Here is a 23,606-nt window from a genome sequence, read left to right as displayed (position 1 = left end):
ATTGAGCCACTGCACTCCAGCCTGGGCGACAGAGCAAAACTCCATCTCAAAAAACAAAAACAAACAAAAACACACACACACACACACACACACACAAACAAAATAGAAGGGGCCTGGTTGTGTTGCCCAGGCTGCTCTTGAACTCCTCAGCTCAAGATCCTCCCACCTCAGCCTCCCAAAGTGCTGGGATTACAGGTGTGCCTGGCCTGCTTCCCTTCTTTGAAGAGCCTGGCTTCCTCATATCTGGACATAATTTGGGTTGGAATAAGGAACAGTGGGTGAATTTTTGGCCTCAGGTATAAAGTAGTCTTGCATTTGTGTCTTTTGACATAATTTAGAGACAAAATTGAAAAGCTTGCCAACCCCAAGCCAAGCACCAGCAAATATGGTTGTGGGTGGAGAAAATCTCCTGTGAAATGGGCACTTCCGGTGTGGGTGAAGGGCGAGCCCCAGCCTTGCTTGAACACTGTCTGATGGTTCTGCCCAAATGAGAGAGCAAAGGGAGCCACTGTGAGGGAATCACACCCCCAAGTCCCAACCAACTCCCAGATTCCCCCTCCTTCAGCAAAGCATTAGTCACCTGTTCATACTTCTGCTTAACCCTCAATGAGTAAGGCGGAATGAAAAGCACACGGCCGGGCGAGGTGGCTCACTCCTGGAATCCCAGGACTTTGGGAGGCCGAGTTGGGTGGACCACTTGAGCCCAGGAGTTTGAGTCCAGCAACACAGCAAAACCCTGTCTCTATGAAAAAAATTAAAAAATAAAAAAATTAGCCAGGTGTGGTGGCATGCACCTGTAGTCCCAGCTACTCAGGAGGCTGAGGTGGGAGGATCATTTGAGCCTAGGAATTCGGGGCTGCAATGAGCTGTGAGTGCACCACTGCACTGCAGGCTGTGGTGAGAACCTGACTCAAAAAATAAAAATAAAAGAAAGAAAAACAAAAAAATGCCTCCCCACCAAAGAAAATGAGGCACACATAGTCTATGCCATCCAATCCAACGTCACGTCCTTCTTGCTGTGCTTTTACAAGCTCAGCCAGCCCCCACCCAAGGTGCTTTTTTTTTCAATGGTGCAAAGTCTTGGTGACCCGTTTCTTTCACTCAATTACATCTGTGCTGTTAACTGTGTATCTGAGATTTGCTCAAAGGTTTAGCTGAATACTTTTTAAATAATTTTCCATCAAATCAAACTCAGCATTATATTCATTCACTGCCAAGAAAGGTCACCTCTATGGTAAAAGTTAAGATGAATACCGAATTCAGAAATGCAAAAAACAATTTGTTTAGGGAAATATGAAATGTTACACATTAGCTTCTTTATTGAAGAGGCAGCTCAGACCTATTTATATATGCAAAAGTACAGGATGACAAAGTATGTAATGACTCTTTAACCTTCTCAAATATTTCACTTAAAATATACATTATGCTAAGCCTTAAGGGCAGCGTAGGAAATCTTAGTAGTTGCCATTAAAATTACTATAAATATGTATTTCCTGCACAGAATTATGCAAAATCTGCCATTTAATTCCTGTTATGCAGCATATTCATACACATCTAGAAAAATATGATTAGAGTGATGAGCGACAAAAATGTTAGCCATTTGTGATTTTAGAAAACTTTTATGGAAAGTGTAACACACATGCAGAAAAATACACATATCTTAAGTGCACAGCTCAGAACACACTCAGATATTTAGCACCCAGGTTTAGAAACAGATTATTCCCAGCACCAGATAAATGCCCCCTTTCAGCCTTGGCCAAGGCTAACTGCTATCCTAATTTCGAACCACGTAGACAAGTTTTGCCTGTCTTTATAATTTATATAGAAGGAATCATACAGCATGTTGGCTTTTGTGTCTGGAGTCTTTCATTCAGCAAGGTTTGTTAAATTCAGCTATGTTATTGCACGGACTTCTAGTTCATTCATGCTGTTTTACAGTATTCCACGGAAATATGCCACTTGTTTATTCATTCCATTGCACATGTGCCTTAAGATAGTTCTGTTTTGTGCTGTTTTATGCTATAAATATTCTAGTGCATGTCCTTTGGTGGACAGACACATGCATTTTTGCTGGGTTTGGGTAAAACGGTATACATATGCTTGGCTTTAAGTGCCAGCTTTCAAAAATGGTTTTATCGATGAGCAATTCCACCGGTAGTGTACAGTTCCTCTTGCTTACATCCTTGCCAAAACGTGATGCTTTTTCATGCTTTTCATTTTAACAATTTCCATGGATGGGTAGCAGTACTACATGGTGTTTTAAATTTCAATTTCCCTGATTACTAATAAAGCTAACACATCTTTTCATGTTTATTGGCCGTCTGGATATCCTCTAAAGTGAGTGGATATCCTCTAAAGTCTTTTGCCTTTTCCATTTTCCCCCTTGTTGATTTGTAGGTGCTCTTTACATATTCAAGATCAGGGCCAGAAAACTATGAGTGCAGACCAAATCCAGACTGCCACCTGGGTTTGTGAATGGTTTTACTGGGAAGCAGCCATGCTCATTTTTTTTTAATGCATGGTGTACGGATGCTTTCACACAATAGCAAAGATGAGCAGTTGTGACAAAGCCTAAAATTTTCACCATCTGGTGCCTTGCTAAAAAGTTTGCCAACACTTTTGCTATACTCAGTGCTGTTGTCACATACATGAACTGCAAATATCTTCTCCTCCCCATGGTTTCCTGTTCATTTTCTTACTGGTGGTCTTTCTGATAAATAGAAGTTCTCAAATTTAATATTAAGTTCTAATTTTATGGGTTAATGCTTTTTGGGTCTCAATAAACCTTTGCTTACTCCAAGATTGCAAACTGTCCTAAGATTTCTTTGTAAAGCTTTCACATTTCATATTCAGATCTGCAATCCACCTCCAAATGACTTTTTATTAAATTACAAAATTTAATTGGCAAAGCACATTTACTGGAAAGAACACCCTTTCCCCCACTACACTTCATTGTCACCTTTCTCAAAAGTCAGGTGATGGTATACATGTGGGTCTACTTTTGAATCTGTATGCTGTTCCACTAGTCAGTTTTTTCATCCTTGTCCCAAAATAACACCTTCATTATTTCTATGGCTTTATAACAGGTCTTGATATTTGGAAATTTCAATCCTCTCTGTCCATTCTACAAGATGGCCTTGACAATTATTGGCCTTTTGAATATGCATACGAATTCTAGAATTAGCTTGTTAATTGACATTAAAGAACTTGCTAGGATTTTAAGGTCGCAATGAATTTAGGAAAAAGCAATAGTTTTGAGATTGTCCTGGAATCCTGTCCCTCTCCTCCTTTGTAATTTTCTTTTCTGGATACAGTTCTTCAAAGCATATTAACTCATTTTCTCCCCCTAGGCACTTGAGGGATCTTTTAAGTGGCATTGCTTTTCAAAATTCCATTTTCCATGTTTTTTGCTGGTATATCATAAAATGCTTTTTGCATAACTTTTATGCAGAGAACTTATCAAATTTACGGCATCTGCAAATAGAGATTTATATTCTTTTTCTTTTTTAAAGTTTTACTTCTTTTCTAATCTCTATGCCTTTTGTTTCTGTTTCTTGCATTAGTTTTCTGGTTAGGTCCTTCTGAACAATGCTGAATAAAATCACTGACAGCAGATATCCTTGTCTTATTTTTATAATCTTAGCAGAAATGTTTATTATTTCATCATTAAGCATACTGTTTGTTGTAGTTTAAGTCTCTTTATGCAATTAAGGAAGTCCCTTTCAATCCATCATTTGCTAAGATCATAAATGAACATTAATTTTACCACAAGAATGTTCTGCATGCCAGATTACTTTTCTACAGGTGGTGTATAATAGCAACTGACTTTTGAATATTAAGCCACCTTTGCATTCCTGGAACACAATCTATTTGATTACCATTTTACCTTTTCCCAGAACAAATCCATCTTTGTTTTGTTTACCCAGTATCAGGTCATATGACCACTATAAAACAAGTTACTGGCAAAGAGAATGAAATCATTATTATTTTGACTAATCAGGATTCCCCTGTGTCATGTGAAGAAGCGGTAGGTACCTAAACTGTTCCAGCAAGAAATGGAGCGAGGACATTAAATTAATTGATCAAAAAATATCTGCTAGAAACTTGAATCAATTTGTTCTGAAATACTGGGAAAAAGGAGAATGCACAAAACAATGACACCGTATTTGTATCAAACAGAAGTTTGTGAATAAAATTTCTAAATTACAGAATATTGGCACTAGGCACACTCAAACCTATGGGTTAAAAAACAATGGTGGTGTGAGAGTTGGGGATATTTTAGAGTATGGGTAGTATGCTTGTTCTCTTTCACTGAAATAGACTTAAACAATTCCAAATTATGTATGTATAGTTTATCAAAATAGTCTTTTAGAAAATCTTATCTTGCTCAGATGCAGTTGAAAACTTTACAAAACCACTGCCTCCTCTACTAATGAGGCATTTGTTAAAAACCCATTTGTAAATTCCTCTAAATAGAAAACTAGGTATTTTACCATTTTATACCTATTAAATATTATCTCGCCAACAATATATCCTGTCTTAGTACATTTTGCCATCCTAATACTCAAATAAGAAAACTGCCTCTTCACAAGTCGTCCAATTCCACACTTGCATAGAATTACCATTAGATTGCATTTTTAAGACATGATAAAAAACGGCCATATACTTATTTAATGCTACTGTCCTCATGATCAACTCCTGATAATTTAAAAACTTCATTTTATACAATGAAGATTTATTCAGAGCTTATAGCCTCTGAGATCGTTCCTATAAACACCTGATTTTACATTAGAAATATGGCTTTTAGAACAAATTTCCAAGACAATGTATTTTCCACATTCACCATATTGACAGATTTTGCCTTTGTATGATTCCCTGATATGTAAATGCAATTTGAATCCAAAATAAATATTAAATATTTATAAAACTTCACTCCCACATAAATTAGTGTCGTATGATCTTGCTGAAGGCTTTGCTTCTTGTTACATTCTTCGGGATTCTTCTCTGTGAAAATTAGGATTAAAATGACTCTAACACCTAAATGCTTCTCACCATTCAGGAACATGAACTCTCCGTTAAACGTTTTGACTTCCTATTGGATTTCCCATATTCATTATATTCAGAGTTTTCTAAAAATTGAGATCTGACTTCAGAGATTTTCCACATCAAGTACATTCATATTTCCTCTTCTATGAATTCTCTGATGGCTATTGAAGGCTGATCTGTGATGGAATTTTTTCCCACATTCATTACATTCATAGGGTTTCTCTCCTGAATGAGTTCTATAGTGTACAGTGAGGTATGACTTCTGAGAAAAGACTTTCCCACATTCATTACATTCATAGGGTTTCTCTCCTGAATGGCTTCTGTAGTGGACAGTGAGGTTTGACATCCGAGAGAAGACTTTTCCACATTTACTACATTCATAGGGTTTCTCTCCTGAATGAATTCGATGATGTATGGTGAGATATGATTTCTGAGAGAAGAATTTTCCACATTCGTAACATTCATAGGGTTTCTCGCCTGTGTGTACTCTTTGATGTCTGAAGAGGGATGAATTATGGGAAAAGGTTTTCCCACATTCACTACATCCATAAGGTTTCTCTTCTGAATGACTTCTATAATGTTCAGTATAGTATGACAACTCAGTGAATAACTTTCCACATACATTACATTCATAGGATTTCTCCCCTTTTGGAAGTGGCTGGTGCCCATCGAAGGCTGAATTTACAAGGAAGGTTTTCCCACATTCATTACATTCATAGGGTTTCTCTCCTAAATGAGCTGTATGATGGTCGGTGAGATACGACAACTGAGAGAACTTTCCACATTCACTACATTCATGGGATTTCTCTTCTGTGTGTACTTTCCGATGTCTAATGAAGGCTGAATTTAAATTGAAGGTTTTGCCACATTCATTACATTCATAGGGTTTCTCTTCTAAATGACTTCTATAATGTATAGTGAGGTATGAAACCCGAGAAAAGAATTTCCCACACTCGCTACACTGATAGGGCTTCTCTCCTGTGTGTGTTCTCTGATGTGTAATCAGGGTAGACTTTCGGTAGTAGGATTTCCCACATTCATTACATTTATAAAGCTTCTCTCCTGTGTGAGTCCTCTGATGGTCACTGAGAGCAGACTTGCGGGAGAAGGACTTCCCACATTCGTTACATGGATAGGGCCTCTCTCCTGAATGATTCCTCTGGTGTAGGGTGAGATGTGTCTTTTGGCAGAAGGTTTTCCCACATTCGCTACATTCGTAGGGTTTCTCTCCTGAATGAGTTCTTAGGTGTTGAGTGAGGTGTAACTTCTGACAAAAGGTTTTCCCACATTCATTACATTTATAGGGCTTCTCCTCTAAGTGTGATCTCCGATGTACAGTGAGGGTTCCCTTTTGGCTGAAGGATTTCCCACATACATTACATTCATAAGGTTTCTCTCCTGTGTGAGCCCTCTGGTGGATGATGAATTTTGACTTTTTACAGAAGGATTTTCCACATTCACTGCATTCAAAGGGCTTCATTTCCATTTGTGATCTCTGATATGCATTAAAATTTGACATCTGTATGAAGTCTGGTCCAGAATCATTCCACTCATAGGGCTTCTCCCCCATGTAAGCTCTCTTATGAGCAATAAAAACAGCCTCATTGTCTAAGGCTTCCATGCATTCATTATATTCAAAGGGTTTCTCCAAAATATTAATTTTCTGAAGAATATTTTCTTCATTTTGGGAATAGGTATCCCCATTTTGATTAAATTCATACATTTTCTCTCCATGATATGTTTTCCCACATTCATTACACTCATCAGGTTTTGTCTTGGCATAGCTTCCATCACTACTAATTAATTCTGAAATAGATTCTAAATTCTTTCCACATGAGACACAATTATGAGCTATTATGCTTGAAGGAACAAGGCTTGTTTCCATATAAGTTTGACTAAATGTATTCTCTTTCTCTTCAGTCAGAGTTTTGCTGTTGATACAAGCAGCTTGCCTTGAATGTTTGTCTTCGTTTTCTTGGATTCTCTCTATCAGGTCATCAACTTTCCAGACTTCTAAAAAGGAAAAATAGTAAACAAACTTTGTAAATCTGAACACACTAGCTATGGAAGGGTACTGGTATTCAAGAGCCCCCATTGTGGGGTTGACTCTGGCTTTAGAGCCAATCTCCATAAATAAAAATAATTACACATGCATAGTTATCTTTTTCCTTTTATTTGTAATACAAAACATAAACACACATACACACACACATACACACACGGCGAAAGAATTAAGGTGAGATAGTGGTAGAAAATAGAAGAGTAAATTCATATTGAATACAGATAACCTTGTTGCTTTACAAATATTATGTTTCAAACTTTGGTAGAAAAGGTGAAATACAACCAAATGATGAGCAGAGAAGTGGTTGAAAGTGCACCAGATCCAGGCAAAGATGGGAGGACTTAGATCAAATGGGATAAGGAGGAACAAAAACAGGTGCTAGGTCTTCATGCAAAGGAAAGACTCCGTTATGGATTACATTTGGGAGACATCTATTACAACTTATATTAAACTGCAAGATATCGCTTCATATCAAGACGACGATGGTGGCATCCCTTCCAAAATTCATGCCTTACTAGTCTGCATATAAATGCAAATAAACATTCTGAATGCTCTGATTTCTTCACGTTTACAGAGAGGATTCACATTCATCTGGAGGAGAGATCCAGGCATGTGAATGTCCAAAAGAAGCATAAGATAGACCAGAAGGCAAGGTATCTTGTTTTTTTTTTTTTTGGAGATGGAGTCTCGCTCTGTCACCCAGGCTGGAGTACAATGGCACAATCTTGGTTCACTGCAACCTCCACTTCCCAGGCTCAGCCTCCCAAGTAGCTGGGATTACAGGCATACGCCACCGCACCCAGCTAATTTTTGTATTTTTAGTAGAGACAGGGTTTCACCATGTTGCCCAGGCTGGTCTTGAACTCCTGACCTCAGGTGATCCACCCACCTCAGCCTCCCAAAGTGCTGGGATTACAAGCATGAGCCACCATGGCTGGCCAGGGAATATCTAAAAAACAAGATCATGCTGGGCATGGTGGCTCACGCCTGTAATCCTAGCACTTTGGGAGGCCAAGATGGGTGGATTGCCTGAGCTCAGGAGTTTGAGACCAGCCTGGGCAACATGCAAAACCTTGTCTCTACTAAAAAAAAAAAATAAATAAATAAAACAAAACAAAAAACCCAAGATCAGATCTTTGAAGTGTTTTGAAAGTCATATTTAATACTAGCTAACCTTCTTAGCCATTAAATTCTGCTTTCCCTGCTTGCACAATATAGCACAGTGGTTAAGAGCATGACCACCAGAGCAGGCCACCTCAGTTCAAACTCCCAACAATTTACTAACTAGGGCACTTGGTCAAGTTACGTAACTGTGATGCAGTTTCACTCATCTGAAATGTGAATACGAATGCCTAAATCATAGGGTTGTCAAAAGACTGAATTAGTACATGTAAACTGCTTAGAACAGTTTGTAACATAAAACAAATGCTCATTAAGTTGAGCTATTAATTTTCTTTCAATTTGCTGACTTAAATTTCCTAAAACCAGTCATGTCTCTGTATAATTCTTTTACTTAATTCTGAATACAAACAAGAGTTCCCAAACTCCTGGGTTTCATTTGGTGTAAAATTTTATATCTCAGATTCCTAAAGCTGCCCCATGATGTACTTTTATTTTTATGTATCTTACAAATTTTTGGATCCACTAAACTATTGTTAGCTGCTATCACCCACATTCAATGCAACCCTGATGGTACTCTGCTCAGAAATCTACAACATCTCTGAGCTCCAGCACCCCAAACACCAACAGAAGAAACTGAAAGGTTATTAACGATATTTTTCACTACTTGGATTCACAATATATGTCCAAGCTAGCATTCCACTAATCTGCCAACATCTTCTGCGCCTCGAAGCCTAGGCTATGCCTTGCTTATTCTCAGCCGCAAGTCTGTACTCGTGATCTTCCCCACTCAATTTGACTTCTGGTGTTGGCTATACTCCAAATCTATCTATACTTTGGGGGAAACTTGAAGACATTTATCAAATCTCTTCCCAGTTCATTGAATCTCTTTCCCTTACATTTTAAAATAGCTTCTTAAAGTTGCACAATGTGCATTGGAGTATAAATTTTCCATGTGAAAACTGAATTTTAAAGTAGTTGATGCAGCTATGATCTTATTTCCTAACCAAAACCTATGCCCTTGGAAAGTATTCATATTTTCTTTGAATCTCTCTGAATAGAAATTAAAGTAGTTCTTAATCTGATGGGTGCTTACAGGTTCTAATCTAGCCCCTATCTGTTTTATCAGAATCTATGGTTCGGAATAAATGATCTCTCAATGGATTAATGATAAAGATCTTTCTTTTACCTACCTCCTTGGTAAGTGAATAAAAACCTACTGAATGCCTATTGTATGTTGCATTACCAAAGCAAGAAGAGTAAAAAGGTCTTTCCTCTTTGGAGGATTATAATGCAGGTAGAAGAAGCTCAAGCAACAAATATATGTACCTACCTATCAGAGCATATAATCATTTAGAACATATATTCCTATCAAAGCATAGAATCACAGAGCATATACTCCTATCAGAGCTTATACTCAGAGCATATAATCCTATCAGAGCATATACTCATAGAGCATACACTCCTATCACAGCATATAATCCTATCAGAACATATAATCTTTGAATATATAATCTTATCAGAGTTTATACTCATAGAGCATAGACTCCTATCAGAGCATATAATCTTAGAATATATAATCCTATCAGAGCATATAATCACAGAGCACACAATCCTATTAGAGCTTATACTCATAGAGCATACACTCCTATCAGAGCATATATGCCTATCAGAGCATATAATTCTTACAGCATATAATCCTATCAGAGTGTATAATCATATCAGAGTATATAATCATATCTAACTTTTTGTGGTAACAATTGCTGAGTGGAATAGATATTAAGAGAAGGAAAGACTGGAGTGGTCAATGAATCATGAAGCAAACTTCAAGGAGTTAACCTTTTCAGCTCAAATGTAAAGCATAAAGTTCTAAAGCTGACTGCTCAACAATGCAAATACAGTTAACATTACTGTATACTTAAAAATGGTTATGATGGTAAATTGTATGTTATGTTTTTTTTTTTTTATAAAAATATAAAAATTAGCCAGGCATGGTGGCGTGTGCCTGTAATCCCAGCTACTTTGGGAGGCTGAGGCAGGAAAATCACTTGAACCTGGGAGGGAGAGGCTGCAGTGAGCCGAGATCGTGCCATTGCACTCCAGCCTGGGCAACAAGAGCGACACTCCATCTCAAAATGGAAGGAAGGAAGAATGAAGGAAGGGAGGGAGGGAGGAGAGGAAGAAAGGGAGGGAAAATATGTATTATCTGGGCAAGTAAAATGCAGATGAAGGAAAAGGACAATGATCATTTGAATGGAAGATGGATCCACTGTAATCCAGGTATGGGAGAATACTGAACACTAATGTCAAAAGAAACAGAATGTGCTGACGATCTGCAAGGCATTTCACAAAAGACAAAGAACACAAACCATGGAGAGAAGACTAGCACAATCAAATACTGGGAGGTGAGGAAGGTAGACAGAATTCATGATTTTGGAATGTGCACAGTTTATCATCAGACATTCTGAGAAAGAAGGAAGTGAACTATCTCCCTGGTACTGCTATGTTTTCAAGTAAAATATTCAACTAGGCTCCAGGTTAAAAGTGTCAGACATATCAATTTGGAGGCAAGCTGCAAAAATACACAGGAAAAAAGGTCTTAGAAGTTGAGATTAGATAAACTCTTTTAAGGGATACATAGAAAACCAAAAAACTGGAAAACAGGTCCTAGGGGGACACTTCTGAAAAGGCAAGAAAAGGAACCAACATTCACTTATGAAATTCACACTTCCTGAATGTCTACTATGGACAGAGCATGATTCCAGTTATGGGGAAGGGGAAATGAACACAGACGGGTCATAAATGAGCACTGGGGAAAGAGAGGAAAGCTGAGGGAGTGCTATATCGTCACATCAACTGAGCATGGACTTTGGGAAATAACGTACACCACAAGCTGTAACTGAATTCACAAGCATAGGTGGAGGACGAGGTTTTGGTATCTGAATGCCTAAAGAAGTAAATAAAATTGAGGGCAGAAAATAAGTCCAAGGTATTTTTAAAGCAAGGAAGGAAAGAAAATGGAAGATAAAAAGAATGAACATAAAAGTCTCAAGGTAATTTTTATGTCAGACTTCTGAATGCCCCAAAACAAAACAATTCTATAAGGCCGGGAGCCTCAGGACTGTAATCTCAGCACTTTGGGAGGCTGAGGTGGGCAGATTACTTGAGGCCAGGAGTTCAAGACCAGCATGGTCAACATGGTGAAACCCTGTGTCTACTAAAAATACAAAAATTAGCCAGGCGTGGTGGCATGCGCCTGTAATTCCAGATACTCGGGAGGCTGAGGAAGGAGAATCATTTGAACCTGGGAGGTGGTGGTTGCAGTGAACTGAGATCATACCACTGCACACCAGCCTGGGTGACAGAACAAGACTCTGTCTCCAAAACAAACAAACAAACAAACAAAAAACCCACAACAATTCTGCAATGGCAAGGGAATAAATAAGTTACCAATAATGCTGGAGAAAGAGGAAGTGAATGGGCCCCCAGTACAGGTTAGAATGAAGAAATCCCTACCAATGTAAATCAAATGTAAAATCAAGAAAAGAGTTCATGTATGTGTGTGGGAAGGAAAGTGATATTTGGGGGTTGGAAGGTGTTACTGAGGGTACCGAGTACATAGAAACAACCCTTTAGTCACTCCCAAAGGTCTGGGATGAGCATGTTTTAACATGTGTTACTCTACTAACTTACCTGGACTATGCTGACATGGAAATTCACCTTCCATTATCCATGGCTCCTCTCCCTGCTCCAACTTAATGATGACGTTTGGCTTGGTGATATCATACCCTGTTAGTGGGAAGAGAAGGACTTGGGCAAGCTGCTTGGCTTCAGAATCTCCGAAGTACAAGATGTTACCACCTCATAAGCTGCATAACAGAAGTGCTCCATTTTTTACCTTATCAAAGTTAGAACCTTTCAATGAATAATAATATAAACACTCCAGCTAGTGCCCACAAGGAATTAAATGGTGTCATCACTTATTTCTTCAAACTCAAGGATAAAACCCCATTCAACTGACAGCATTCAGAAAGCAAGCTATCCTCACCCACAGAAACTAGATGGCTGTAGTTCTCTAACATCACATCCCTGTATGTTATCTTCTCATCAGGGTCCAGCTGCTGCCACTCCTCCTGGGTGAAATCCACAGCCACATCTTTGAATGACACTGGCCCCTGTAACAGCAACATGATCAGAATTGGGAGATATGGAAAAGGGATAGGGGGATAACATTTTACAAAGCTCAATGGTAAAGTTAACCATGAACATTGTACACCTTATTTTATGTTACAGATTATGGAAGGGAAATCATATTGGAAATACATATCCTTTGGGGTCACATATATATATATGTATAAATATATATATTACCCCACAAAAATAAAAATCCAAAACACAACTGAGCTCCTATTTTGCAACTGAACTGAGTTTTGGGGATATGAGATGAGTGAAACACCATGCCTGCTCTCAGAAAGCGGACAACCTAATAAGGAGATAAACATGTAAACAAACATAAGCATTTTACTCCTTGTCACTTCTTTTAGTCTTCTTTGCTGCCAGGCCCTCCCCTTCTCCTGGACCTCTTCATGGTGGAGCACCCACCACTCAGTTCCTGGTCTTCTTCTTCCTAACTCACTGCTCTGGGGCCCTCATCTAGTTTCAGCTCCTTGTTCTTTTGGCTCCTTTATTCTCATAGCCAGTGGCCTCTGGCTATCTGCATGGCTGAGTTTTATCTCAAACATCTCAATCTTGCAGCATTAAATATTCGTTAAACGTATGAATGCCCAAAGCTGTTATTAGAGTAATGCAGACAAGGTGCAGAATGATTTAACAAAAGAGGATCAAATTATTTTCACTTTATGCCATCAGATTAGGCTTCACAGGCTCCGTTAACTTGAAGTCTTTAAAGATGAATTGTGTATTCTATGGGATGACGGGGAAGAAGAAGATGAGGTGTAAAAAGTACCAATGGCAAACATGAAGCAGCTTCAATTTTTAAGAGGTTGGGGCTGGGCATGGTGACTCATGCCTATAATCCTAGCACTTTGGGAGGCCGAGATGGGAAGATCGTTTGGGCTCAGGAGTTCGAGACCAGCTTGGGCAACAGAGTAAGACCTCATCTCTGATCTCTGCTAAAAATAAATTTAAAAAAAATTGGCTGGGCATCATGGCACATGCCTGTAGTTCTAGCTACCTGGGAGGCTAAGGCAGGAGGATCGCTTGAGCCTGGGAGGTCAAGTGCTGTGAATGCAACACTGCACTCCAGCCTAGGCAACAGAGTGAGACCTTGTCTCAAAAAAAAAAAAAAAGAAAAACGCAAAACTCCTGGGCTCCAGCAATCCACCTGCCTTGGCCTCCCAAAGTGTTGGGATTACAGGCTTGAGCCAGCATGCCCTGCCCAAACTTGTAGTTTAGAAAAAGGAAGTGCCCAGTAAGCATGTTGCATTATCCTATTATTTATAAAGAACATATCAACAAGGGGTTCAAATCCAGTGATACAGCTAGGACCATGTAGATCCCAAGAGATAGCAGAGGCAGAGTCGCTAGGCTGTGGGCTGAGAAACTAAAGCAGAACATCCAAGCTTATCCACAGGCAGGCCACAGGAGCTGATAAAATCACCGAAAGAGAGTAATAACCTTCTGGGTTAAGTTAGTCCAGAAGGCAAGGAGGTGGAGGGGTTAGAAGACTGATCAACCAATAAATAACATAAAATTACATGCCAATACAATATCACTTATATCAATACAAATACCCAAAATGAAACATAACCAAACAAAATCCAGTACCAGATTAAAAACATAACATACGATAGCCAAATGGGACTTATTCCAATAATATAGACTAGTTTAATATTTGGAAATCTATTAATATGATAAGCCACTATAACACAGCAAAGAAGAAAAATTTTGTATCCATGAAGATACTTGAAAAAGCTTGACAGAAAAAGCTGATTTAAAAAAACTAAAGAAAATAGAAACTGATGGATACTTCATTAACATCAATAATATGTATATACACAAATATAAATATTGCACCCTAATACGCAATGGTATGTATGATATATCTGTGACATATGTATTTCAATTACACACAAGTACATATATACAGTTTGCGTGTATACACACACACACACACACACACACATTTATGCCTCAGTCTTCTCGGTCCAAAAGTCAGGATTTTACTTAACAGGGAAAAACTACATACCTTCCCACTAAGATCAAAAACAAGGTATTAATAAAATGCTCATTATCTACAATTAGAGAAGAGAAAACAATTAGAGGACTATAAGAAAAAGTAAAAGTGCTCGGGCACGGTGGCTCATGCCTGTAATCTCAACACTTTGGGAGGCCAAGGTGGGCAGATCACCCGAGGTCAGGAGTTCGAGACCAGCCTGGTCAACATGGTGAAACCCCATCTCTACTAAAAATCAAAAAAAAAAAAAATTAGTTGTATTATTAAGGTCAACTTACCCTACCTAGGGTAAGTCAGTTACCCTAAATTACTTTATAAATATGCAATCCCAATAAAAATACCAAAAAGCTTCTTCCTGGAACTAGATAAGCTGACACTACAGTTCATATGAGGTGGAAGAAAATAAAAAACAGCTCAGGGAAAAAAACCATTTGGACATGGATAAAACTGGAGCCAGGCCAGGTGCGGTAGGTAGCTCATGCCTATAATCCCAGCACTCTGGAAAACTGAGGCAGAAGGATTGCTTGAAGCCAGGAGTTTGAGACCAGCCTTGGCAACATAGCAAGACCCTGTCTCTACAAAGAAAAATATATATATATATTAGAAAAAATATATAGAGAGAGACACGAGGATTTCTGCCCTCAGTTGTGATAAACTAACAGGTACTGGATATACCCTCCAACCTGAAACAGCACATACCAAAGAACAACAACAACAAAAAAATCAAAAACAGAAAGAAAAATAAAACGGAGAACATATACGAAGCAATGGTTTCTTTGTTTTTTTGTTTTGTTTTGTTTTTGAGACGAAGTCTCGCTCTTGTCTTCTAGGCTGGAGTGCAATGGCACAATCTCGGCTCACTGCAACCTCTGTCTCCTGGGTTCCAGTGATTCTCCTGCCTCAGCCTCCCAAGTAGCTGGGATTACAGGCATGCACCAGCATGCATGGCTAATTTTTGTATTTTTAGTAGAGACGGGGTTTCACCATGTTGGCCTGGCTGGTCTCGAACTCCTGACCTCGTGATCTGCCCGCCTCGGCCTCCCAAAGTGCTGAGATTACAGGTATGAGCCACCACGCCCGGGCTGAAGCAATGGTTTTCAAGGCACTGATTATCAGACAGTAGAGTTATCTATGAGTGCTGGGAAATAAACAAGGTGAACCAATCAACTTCTGCCTTGAGCGTTTCCAGGCCACGGAGCAGGGAAGAAGAACAGAGGTAGATGTGAGGAGAAAGAGCTGTGAGATGGGAAAATGGGCAGGAAATTACAATCCATAAGAAAGAAAAGAATCAGTCCATCAAAACTGGCCCAGAACTGACACAGAGTTTACAACCGGCACAGAGCACTGAGAGAGTTCATCATTCTATTCCAAATGTTCAAAAACATTGAGACAGGCAGGATGTGAAAAAGACCTACGCTAACCTTCTACAGACAGAAACTACAATATCTGAGATGAAAATTACACTGGAGAAGATTAACAGCATTGTGGAAAAAAGAGATTAGTGAATATAAAGACAGCAACAGAAATTGCATAAAATGAAACAGAGAAAAAAGAATTAAAAGCAAAGAAAGAGCAACAGTGTGTTGTGGGAAAATTTCAAGTGGCCTAATATACAGGCAACAAGAATCAACGGAGGGGAGGTGGTGGCTATTTCAAGAAATAATGATAAAAATGTTCCCAAAGTGACGACACCATAAACCCAAGATCCAAGAAGTTCAATGATCCCCAAAACAGAAACATGAAAAAAATGATACCATGACGTATTGCAATCAAATTGCCCAAAACTAGTGATAAAAAGTTTAAAACAGTAAGGGGGGAAAGACGAAAAGACATGTTATATATAGGAGAACAAAGATGAGTATGAGATCAGATTTCTCTTAGAAAAAAATGTAAGCAGGAAGACAATAGAGAAACATATTAAAAGCACTGTGGAGAAAAATCCAGGAAAAACACCTTAAAAGCAAAGACACAATGACATTTGCAGACATACAATAATAATTCACCATCAACTAGAAGAAATGTTAAAGAAAGTCCTTGAGGCAGAAGTAAAATGGCAGCAAATAAAAATTTAGATTTACACAAAGGAATGAAGAGTACCAGAAATGGTAACTGCATATTTTCTCTCATTACTTAAATCTTTTTAAAAGATAACTGGGCTGGGTGTGCTGTAATCCCACCACTTTGGGAGGCTGAGGCGGACGGGTCACCTGAGGTCAGGAGTTCGAGACCAGCCTGGCCAACATGGTGAAACCTCGTCTCTACTAAAAATACCAAAATTAGCCAGGCGTGCTGGTGGGTGTCTGTAATCCCAGCTACCCGGGAGGCTGAGGCAGGAGAATCACTTAAACCCGGGAGGCAGAGGTTGCAGTGAGCCGAGATCACACCCCTGCACTCCAGCCTGGGGGACAGAGTGAGACTCCATCTCAAAATAAATAAAAGATAACTGTTTAATTAACAACAACGTAATAGATTCTGTGTGGCACTGATACCACCTGTAAAAATAAAATGAACAATGGTGTAAAGACCAAGAGGAGAGAAATGGAAATATCCTATTGTGAGCTCTAAGCAAAATGGTATATTACTTAAGAATAAACTATGATAATTAAAGTTGCATACTATAAATTCTAACTCATTAAAATAACAAAACAGTGTGATAGCTAAAAACCCAACAAAAGATATAAAGTAGAATCATAAAAAATTATCAATTAATCAAAAGGAAGGAAGACAAACAAAGACATTTTAAAAAGAAACAAAGATGAGACTAGAAGAAAGCAAAGACAATGGACTATAACCTAACTAGTTTTATCAATAATCACAATACATGTAAACAGTCTATACATCCCCAATTATGAGACAGAAATAGACTGATGAAATCAAGCAAGATCCAAATCTTGCTGCCCACAAGAAATAATACTTTAGATATAAAGATGCAAATACGTTAAAAGTAAAAGGATGGAATAAGATATACCATGCATGCATTACTCAAAAGAATGCTACATAAATAACGAAGTACATTTCAGCCTGGAATATTAGCAGGGATAAGGAAGGCCATTTTACAAAGTGGTTAATTAATCAACAGGACGTAATAACCTTGAACATTTATGTATCTAATATAACACATAAAGCAAAAAGTGGTAAAACTGCAAAGAGAAACAGAACCACAAATGCAGCAGATTTCAATCCCCTCTCCCCCACAATTGATACAAGTAGGCACACAATCAACAAGGACATAATACACCTAAACAACACAACCAACCAACTTGATCTCAGTAACATTTATCAAACACTCCACCCAACCAGAGCAGAACAAGCCATCTTCTCAAGCATGCGCAGAAGTTTCCCAAGACAGATCCTATTCTGAGCCATAAATTTAAGAGGTTCCATGTAGTGCTCCAGACAAAAATTCACAATCTAAATCTAATCATGAAGAAAGATCAGGGAAACCTAAACTTAAAGACTTCTATAAAATCATTGGCCTGTATTCTTCAAATATTATAATGGCACTGAGGAACAAATCCGTATTAAACAGCCTTAAAAAGCATGAAAACTAAAGGCAATTGACAGTCCTAGACTGAATCTTCTACCAAAAATTAAAAATTGCTATAAAGGAAATTATTGGGAAATTGGCAAAACTGGAAAATGAACTATAGATTAGATAAAAGTATTAAATCAATGATAAATTTCCTGAATTCAATTACTGTGCTATGGGTATTTAATAGAATGTTCTTGATTTTATGAGATATAACCTAAAACTTTATAGGGTAAAGAGACATGACAAATCATACCTACTCTCAAATAGTTCAGAAAAAATATAAATATATATACACACATATACGTATATATGCATATAAATGATTAATGTGGGAAAATGTTAAGAATGAAGTATCTGAACAAAAGGAAGTATCTGGGATTTCTTTGTAAAATCCTTGCAATTTTTCTGAAAATTTGAAATGACTTCAAAATAAAATGCTGAACAGAAAATAATGCTATCAAATATATATTATATGTATAGATTTGCTATCAAATATATCAAATATATTTCAAAAGGACTCAGAAACCAACTTAAAGGGATTCCGTCTGGCCAAAGATGGAACCACTTAATTTTCAAAAAGAATCACAACTTTGATGTACTGAAATATTTACTATCTGTTTAAACCCATGAGCTCATAATGGTAACAAAACAAAAAAATCTTCCTGCTTAGAAGCCTACTCGATATTTTAGAAACTTTCTTTCCTGCATGAATTACATAACCAAATAGAGAATAGAAATTTATCTTTAGAAAAGTATTCTAGGCCAGCTGTGGTGGCTCGTGCCTATAATCCAACACTGGGAGGTCAAAGAAGAGGATCACTTGAGTCCAGGAGCTCAAGACCAGCCTGGGCAACATAGAGAAACCTGTCTCTACTAAAAATTAAAAAATTCGCTGGGCATTGTGGCACATGACTATACTCCCAGCTACTTGGGAGGCTGAAGTGGGAGGATCACTTGAGCACAGGAGTTTGAGGCTGCAGTGAGCCATAAATGCGCCAGCCTAGGCGACAGAGTGAGACTCTTTCCAAAAAAAGAAAAGAAAAGAAAGGTATTTTCGCTAGTAAATAAAGAAGAAATGGTAGAATTAGCAGATCACCATTTTGCCTCCCCTAATGAACTAGTAAATCACAGCAATAATCAACAGTCAACAGTTCTTAAGTTCACAAAAACAAAGAAGGTAACACATGTCTCCAGAAGTAGACAAATGCCACGTATGGTACAGCTGTGTGAAAAGAATTGAACATAAACCTGATTAGACTTCCAGATCAAACTACCAATTTTATAAGGCATACAAGATTTTAAAAATGTGCTTAAAGGTGAAACAAGGGTAACACAATCCAAACTGAGGATAACCAACCCAGTTTCTTCAAAACAATGAGCACGTAAGAGACATACTATGGGAACTATTAAAAGATTTAACCCAACTGCCACATGTATTAAGAGAGTATTATGAGTTATTCCTAGCCCCTTTCAAAAAGATTCCTTATTAGCCAGGTGTGGTGGCTTACACCTGTAATCCTAGCACTTTGGGAGGCCAAAGTGAAAGGATCACTTGAGGTCAGGAGTTTGAGACCAGCCTGAGCAATACAGTGAGAATACATCTCTAGGCCAAGAGCAGTGGCTCACATCTGTAATCCTAGCATTTTGGGAGGCCGAGGCAGGCAAAGTGCCTGAGCTCAGGAGTTCAAGACCAGCCTGGGTGACACAGTGAAACCCAGTCTCTACTAAAATACAAAAAAAATTAGTCGGGTGTGGCAGCTTGCGCCTGTAGTCCCAGCTATGTGGGAGGCTGAGGCAGGAGGATCGTGTGAGCCCAGAAGATTGAGGCTGCAGTAAGTTGCGATCACATCTCTACACTCCAGCCTGGGTGACAGAGCAAGACCCTATTTCAAAAAAAGAAAAAAAGAAACAGAACAAAACAAAACAGACTTCATCATTTAAAGACAAACAGAAATACTTATAGACAAATCTTTTTAAAAGCCAAGAAAAGAGAGATTCCATGGAGAAAATATCAGTTTGGAAGTAACAGATGTCAAAGGCAGACAAAGGGTCCTGTGAGGTAGGGGCTAGGAAATGCCGGCTGGATTCGACTGCAATTAAATCACTGGTAATCTTTACTGACTGACTCAACAACGTGAAAAGGACAAAACTAAAACACTGAGAACTGAAATGAGAAACAGAAATGAGGAAATCTTCACAAGAGAGTAACTGTTTGTATTGTTTGCTGTGCAACCCAAACAGAAAGATGAACAAATATTTGAAGGATGATCACGTCTTTCATTCCCCCCATGGTCTAGGACTCAACAGTAAAAACAGAATTCCGTCTACTTGGATCACAATATTTCCGTCCCTGGAAAAACTATATGCACCAGGTTCTCCTTGGGCAGCAGGCCCTCTGCTTACATAAGCACCAAGAATAAGCCATAAGTTACGGTAATTTAATGGTTGTTATTAGGAAAGCTATCTGCAATTATATCAACTGGAATGAAGAAATTTTTCCAAGTCCTAGAAAATCTTTTAAATCCCCAAGTAACAAAATTGGTTTCTCCTTATAATCAATGCAAACAATGTCATGAACGGTGATATGGTTTCGGTTTGTGTCGCCGCCCAAATCAAGTGTTCAATTGTAATCCCCACTGCTGGACGTGGGGCCTGGTGGGAGGTGATTGGATCATGGGGGCAATATCCCTTTTGGTGCTGTTCTCCTGACACTCAGTGAGTTATCACAAGACGTGGTTGTTTAAAAGTGTGTAGCGCCTCCCCCTCCCTCTTCCTCCTGCTCTGGTGATGGAAGATGTACCCGCTTTCCCTTCGCCTTCCACCATGACTGTAAGTTTCCTGAGGTCTCCCCAGCCATGCTTCCTATGATACAGCCTGCAGGCGTGAGCCAATGAAACCTCTTTTCTGCATCAATTACCCAGTCTTGGTTATTTCTCTATAGCAGTGCGAGAATGGACTAATACAGATGGCATTTTCCTTTTGTGATGACGGCCAAGAATATCAGTCCTGGGTGCGGCTCAATTTCAACAGCCTTAAAATGTACTACCCATACATATAGGCTTCACAAATCATTTTTGGTGCTGATCTGCCACACTATATTTTACAGGACAATGTCTATTTCCACATTCCCATTTTAAAGTACGAATCCTGGCTAGGCACAGTGGCTCATGTCTGTAATCCCAGCACTTTGGGAGGCTGAGGTGGGAGGATCACCTGAGGTCAAGAGTTTGAGACCAGCCTGGCCAACATGGTGAAACCCTGTCTCTTCTAAAAATACAAAAAATTAGTCGGGCATGGTGGTGCACACCTGTAATCCCAGCTACTCAGGAGGCTGAGGCAGGAGAATCACTTGAACCCAGGAGGTGGAGGTTGCAGTGAAGCAAGATCATGCCACTGCACTGCAGCCTGGGCAACAGAGCAAGACTCCGTCTCGAAAAAAAAAGTATGAATCCTTACAAACCACTTAAAATGCATCATAAAATAAAGTTAAGGAACATATACACAAGCATGAAAACTCACCTGCAATGTGTTCATTCTCTGCTGCTCTTGGAAACGTGCAGAGACTGTGGCTGGTAGACCTAGACGGGGAGAAGCAGGTCATTGAAGTCATGAGTGCTCTGGCCTGCAAAGGCAGGAATCTCCTGCGTAAGAACCACAAAAGAAAGTTCAAGAGGCTAACACCCTGTGAACACTCAGCCTACAAACACTCAGAAGGACCTAAAAGAGTGATACAGGGTTTTGCCAGGCTGGTCTGGAATTCTGGCCTCAAGTGATCTGCCTGCCTCGGCGAAACCCCGTCTCTACTTAAAAATAACAAACAAACAGCCAGGTGTAGTGTCACATGCCTGTAGTCCCAGCTACTCAGGAGGGTGAGGCATCCTTTGAACCTGGGAGGTGGAGGCTGCAGTGAGCCGAGACCACGCTGCCGCACTCCAGACTGGGTGAGAGACACTGTCTCAAAAAAAAAAAAAAAAAAAAAAAAAAAAAAAAAAAAAAAGAGTGATGGGGAAGCATGCACTTGTAACTTTGTAACTCTAAGACAATTAGTAATTAGATGAGTTAGACTATCATGGGTAACACAACTTTTACGAATAGTCTGCTATCATCAAATACAACCTGCAAAAAGAAAAAAAAAATTCCCATTATACGGCTCATGTTTTTTGTGGTTTGTTTGTTGAGACAGGGTCTCAATCTGCTACACAGGCTGGAGTGCAGTGGTGCATTCAGGGCTCACTGCAGCCTCAACCTCCTGGGCTCCAGGCTGGTCTCTAACTCCTGGTCTCGAGGCATACTCTTGCTCTATCCCCGCAAAGTGCTGGGATTACAGGTGTGAGCCACTGCATCCGGCCCGCATTTTCTTATTGTCTCCTTAAACTGCTTAAAATCAAAGAAGCCATAGAAATTGAGTATGTGAGCTCTCAGAAATGAAATGAATGTGTATAAAATATGGTTTTGTTTCTAAATTATCTAACTGAACTTGGTTATTGCTGCACCTAATAATCTTCTATTAAGAAAACTAGGATACGGGAGAAAGAACTGGCCTGGGAGATAGACTCCTGAGTTCTACTATGGGCAATTCCACCCACAAAGCCGGTGACCTGGTCAAGCCACCCACCTGCTAAGGCCCAGTCTCTTCCCCTAGCAACTGAGGCAGCAGGAGAGAATCCCTGCAGACTGTTCCTGCATTACTACGAGTCTCCAGGGCAGATCTAAGGGGGGAATCAGCAGACACTGAAATGAGAGAACAGAGGTGCTGACGGACGTTTACAGGCAGTCGAAATCTGGAGCACGGAGAGGAGGAAGAAGGGCTGTTAGGGGTTACGGGGGAGTGGAGACGACGTCCACAGCTGAGGCTGGTGACACCCTCCACGCCCCCGTAAGCCTCGTCCTCCCAGATCTTCCCATGCAGCGCCTGTTCGGTGCAGCCGGACCCTGCCCTCAAACCCAAACACACGTCTCTCCTGCAAGCGATCGAGACCCTCCCCCTGCCCCACACTCTAAGGTCCCGAACACACGGTGACTTCACCCAGGCCCTTCTCCGGGCCCGAAAACCCAAGACCTACCCTCCTGGGGCTCTGCAGCCTCTGCCCCACGGCTCCCGAGAGGCCGGGGCGGGGCTGCTGTCGAGCGTCTGCTCGCGAGGTCCTCTCCTGTCCACCTCACTAAGATTGTTCTGCTCCCAAGGGGCCCGGGCCGGGCCTACAGGGCAAATCCAGGCGGGTGTCCTTCCCGGGACCCAGATCCGCCTCCCTGGGGCTCACCGTACAGCGGCGGCCTGGGCCAGGGGCCACCAGGACACACACGGGCCAGGCCCGGGTCCCGCCGCCCCTTCGCCTCCGCCGCCACCTCCCGCCCGGCCCCTCTGGCCCCAGCGCCGCGGGCTCCGGGGCTCACGCTCGGGGATCCCCGCTCGAGCCTCCACCCGGCCCGCGCGAACCCTGGCCCGTGCAGCCCCGCGCCCGCCTAGGTGCTGGCCCGGGCGGTCAGCGTCCAGCCCCGCAGGCTCCGCGATTCTCGTCCACTGGAGGCCAAAGCCTGGGAACTAGAGCAAGCGGTGACCTGAGGACGCACAGGAAGCGAGGGCAGTGCGGCGGCGGCGGCGGCGGCGCGCGTGCGCGAACACGCACACAGGGAGAGGTGCACACGCGCGG

General features: G+C 40.3%; 1 protein-coding gene across 8 annotated transcripts; it reads right to left on the bottom strand.

Annotated features, from left to right (window-relative positions):
• Positions 1–1,278: 1,278 nt before the first annotated feature.
• On the bottom strand, positions 1,279–23,606 carry RBAK (RB associated KRAB zinc finger). Of its 8 annotated transcripts, none has more exons than XM_063646087.1 (6): positions 23,515–23,606; positions 22,571–22,686; positions 21,475–21,596; positions 12,276–12,402; positions 11,921–12,016; positions 1,279–7,059 (listed from the first exon to the last, which is right to left on the bottom strand). In XM_063646087.1, exons 3-6 carry the CDS (start codon positions 21,487–21,489, stop codon positions 5,150–5,152), a joined length of 2,148 nt encoding a protein of 715 aa, XP_063502157.1. In that variant the 5' UTR covers positions 21,490–21,596; positions 22,571–22,686; positions 23,515–23,606; the 3' UTR covers positions 1,279–5,149. The 8 variants fall into 8 exon arrangements, with proteins under 8 accessions (XP_063502157.1, XP_055148190.1, XP_063502156.1 ...); XM_055292215.2 differs by having other exon boundaries at positions 23,019–23,592; XM_063646086.1 differs by having other exon boundaries at positions 21,475–21,533; positions 23,019–23,592.

Source organism: Symphalangus syndactylus, chromosome 9 (genome assembly GCF_028878055.3).
Source record: "Symphalangus syndactylus isolate Jambi chromosome 9, NHGRI_mSymSyn1-v2.1_pri, whole genome shotgun sequence".
NCBI lineage: Eukaryota > Metazoa > Chordata > Mammalia > Primates > Hylobatidae > Symphalangus > Symphalangus syndactylus.
This window is presented reverse-complemented; position numbering and strand designations above follow the sequence as displayed.

Excerpts from the sequence above, each read along its gene's own strand:
- RBAK (XM_063646087.1), bottom strand. Across the intron at positions 12,017-12,275 it reads CAGCCATCTAGTTTCTGTGG|GGTATGATATCACCAAGCCA; the intron begins GTGAGGATAGCT and ends TCCCACTAACAG. Across the intron at positions 7,060-11,920 it reads TCCATGTCAGCATAGTCCAG|AAGTCTGGAAAGTTGATGAC; the intron begins GTAAGTTAGTAG and ends TTTCCTTTTTAG.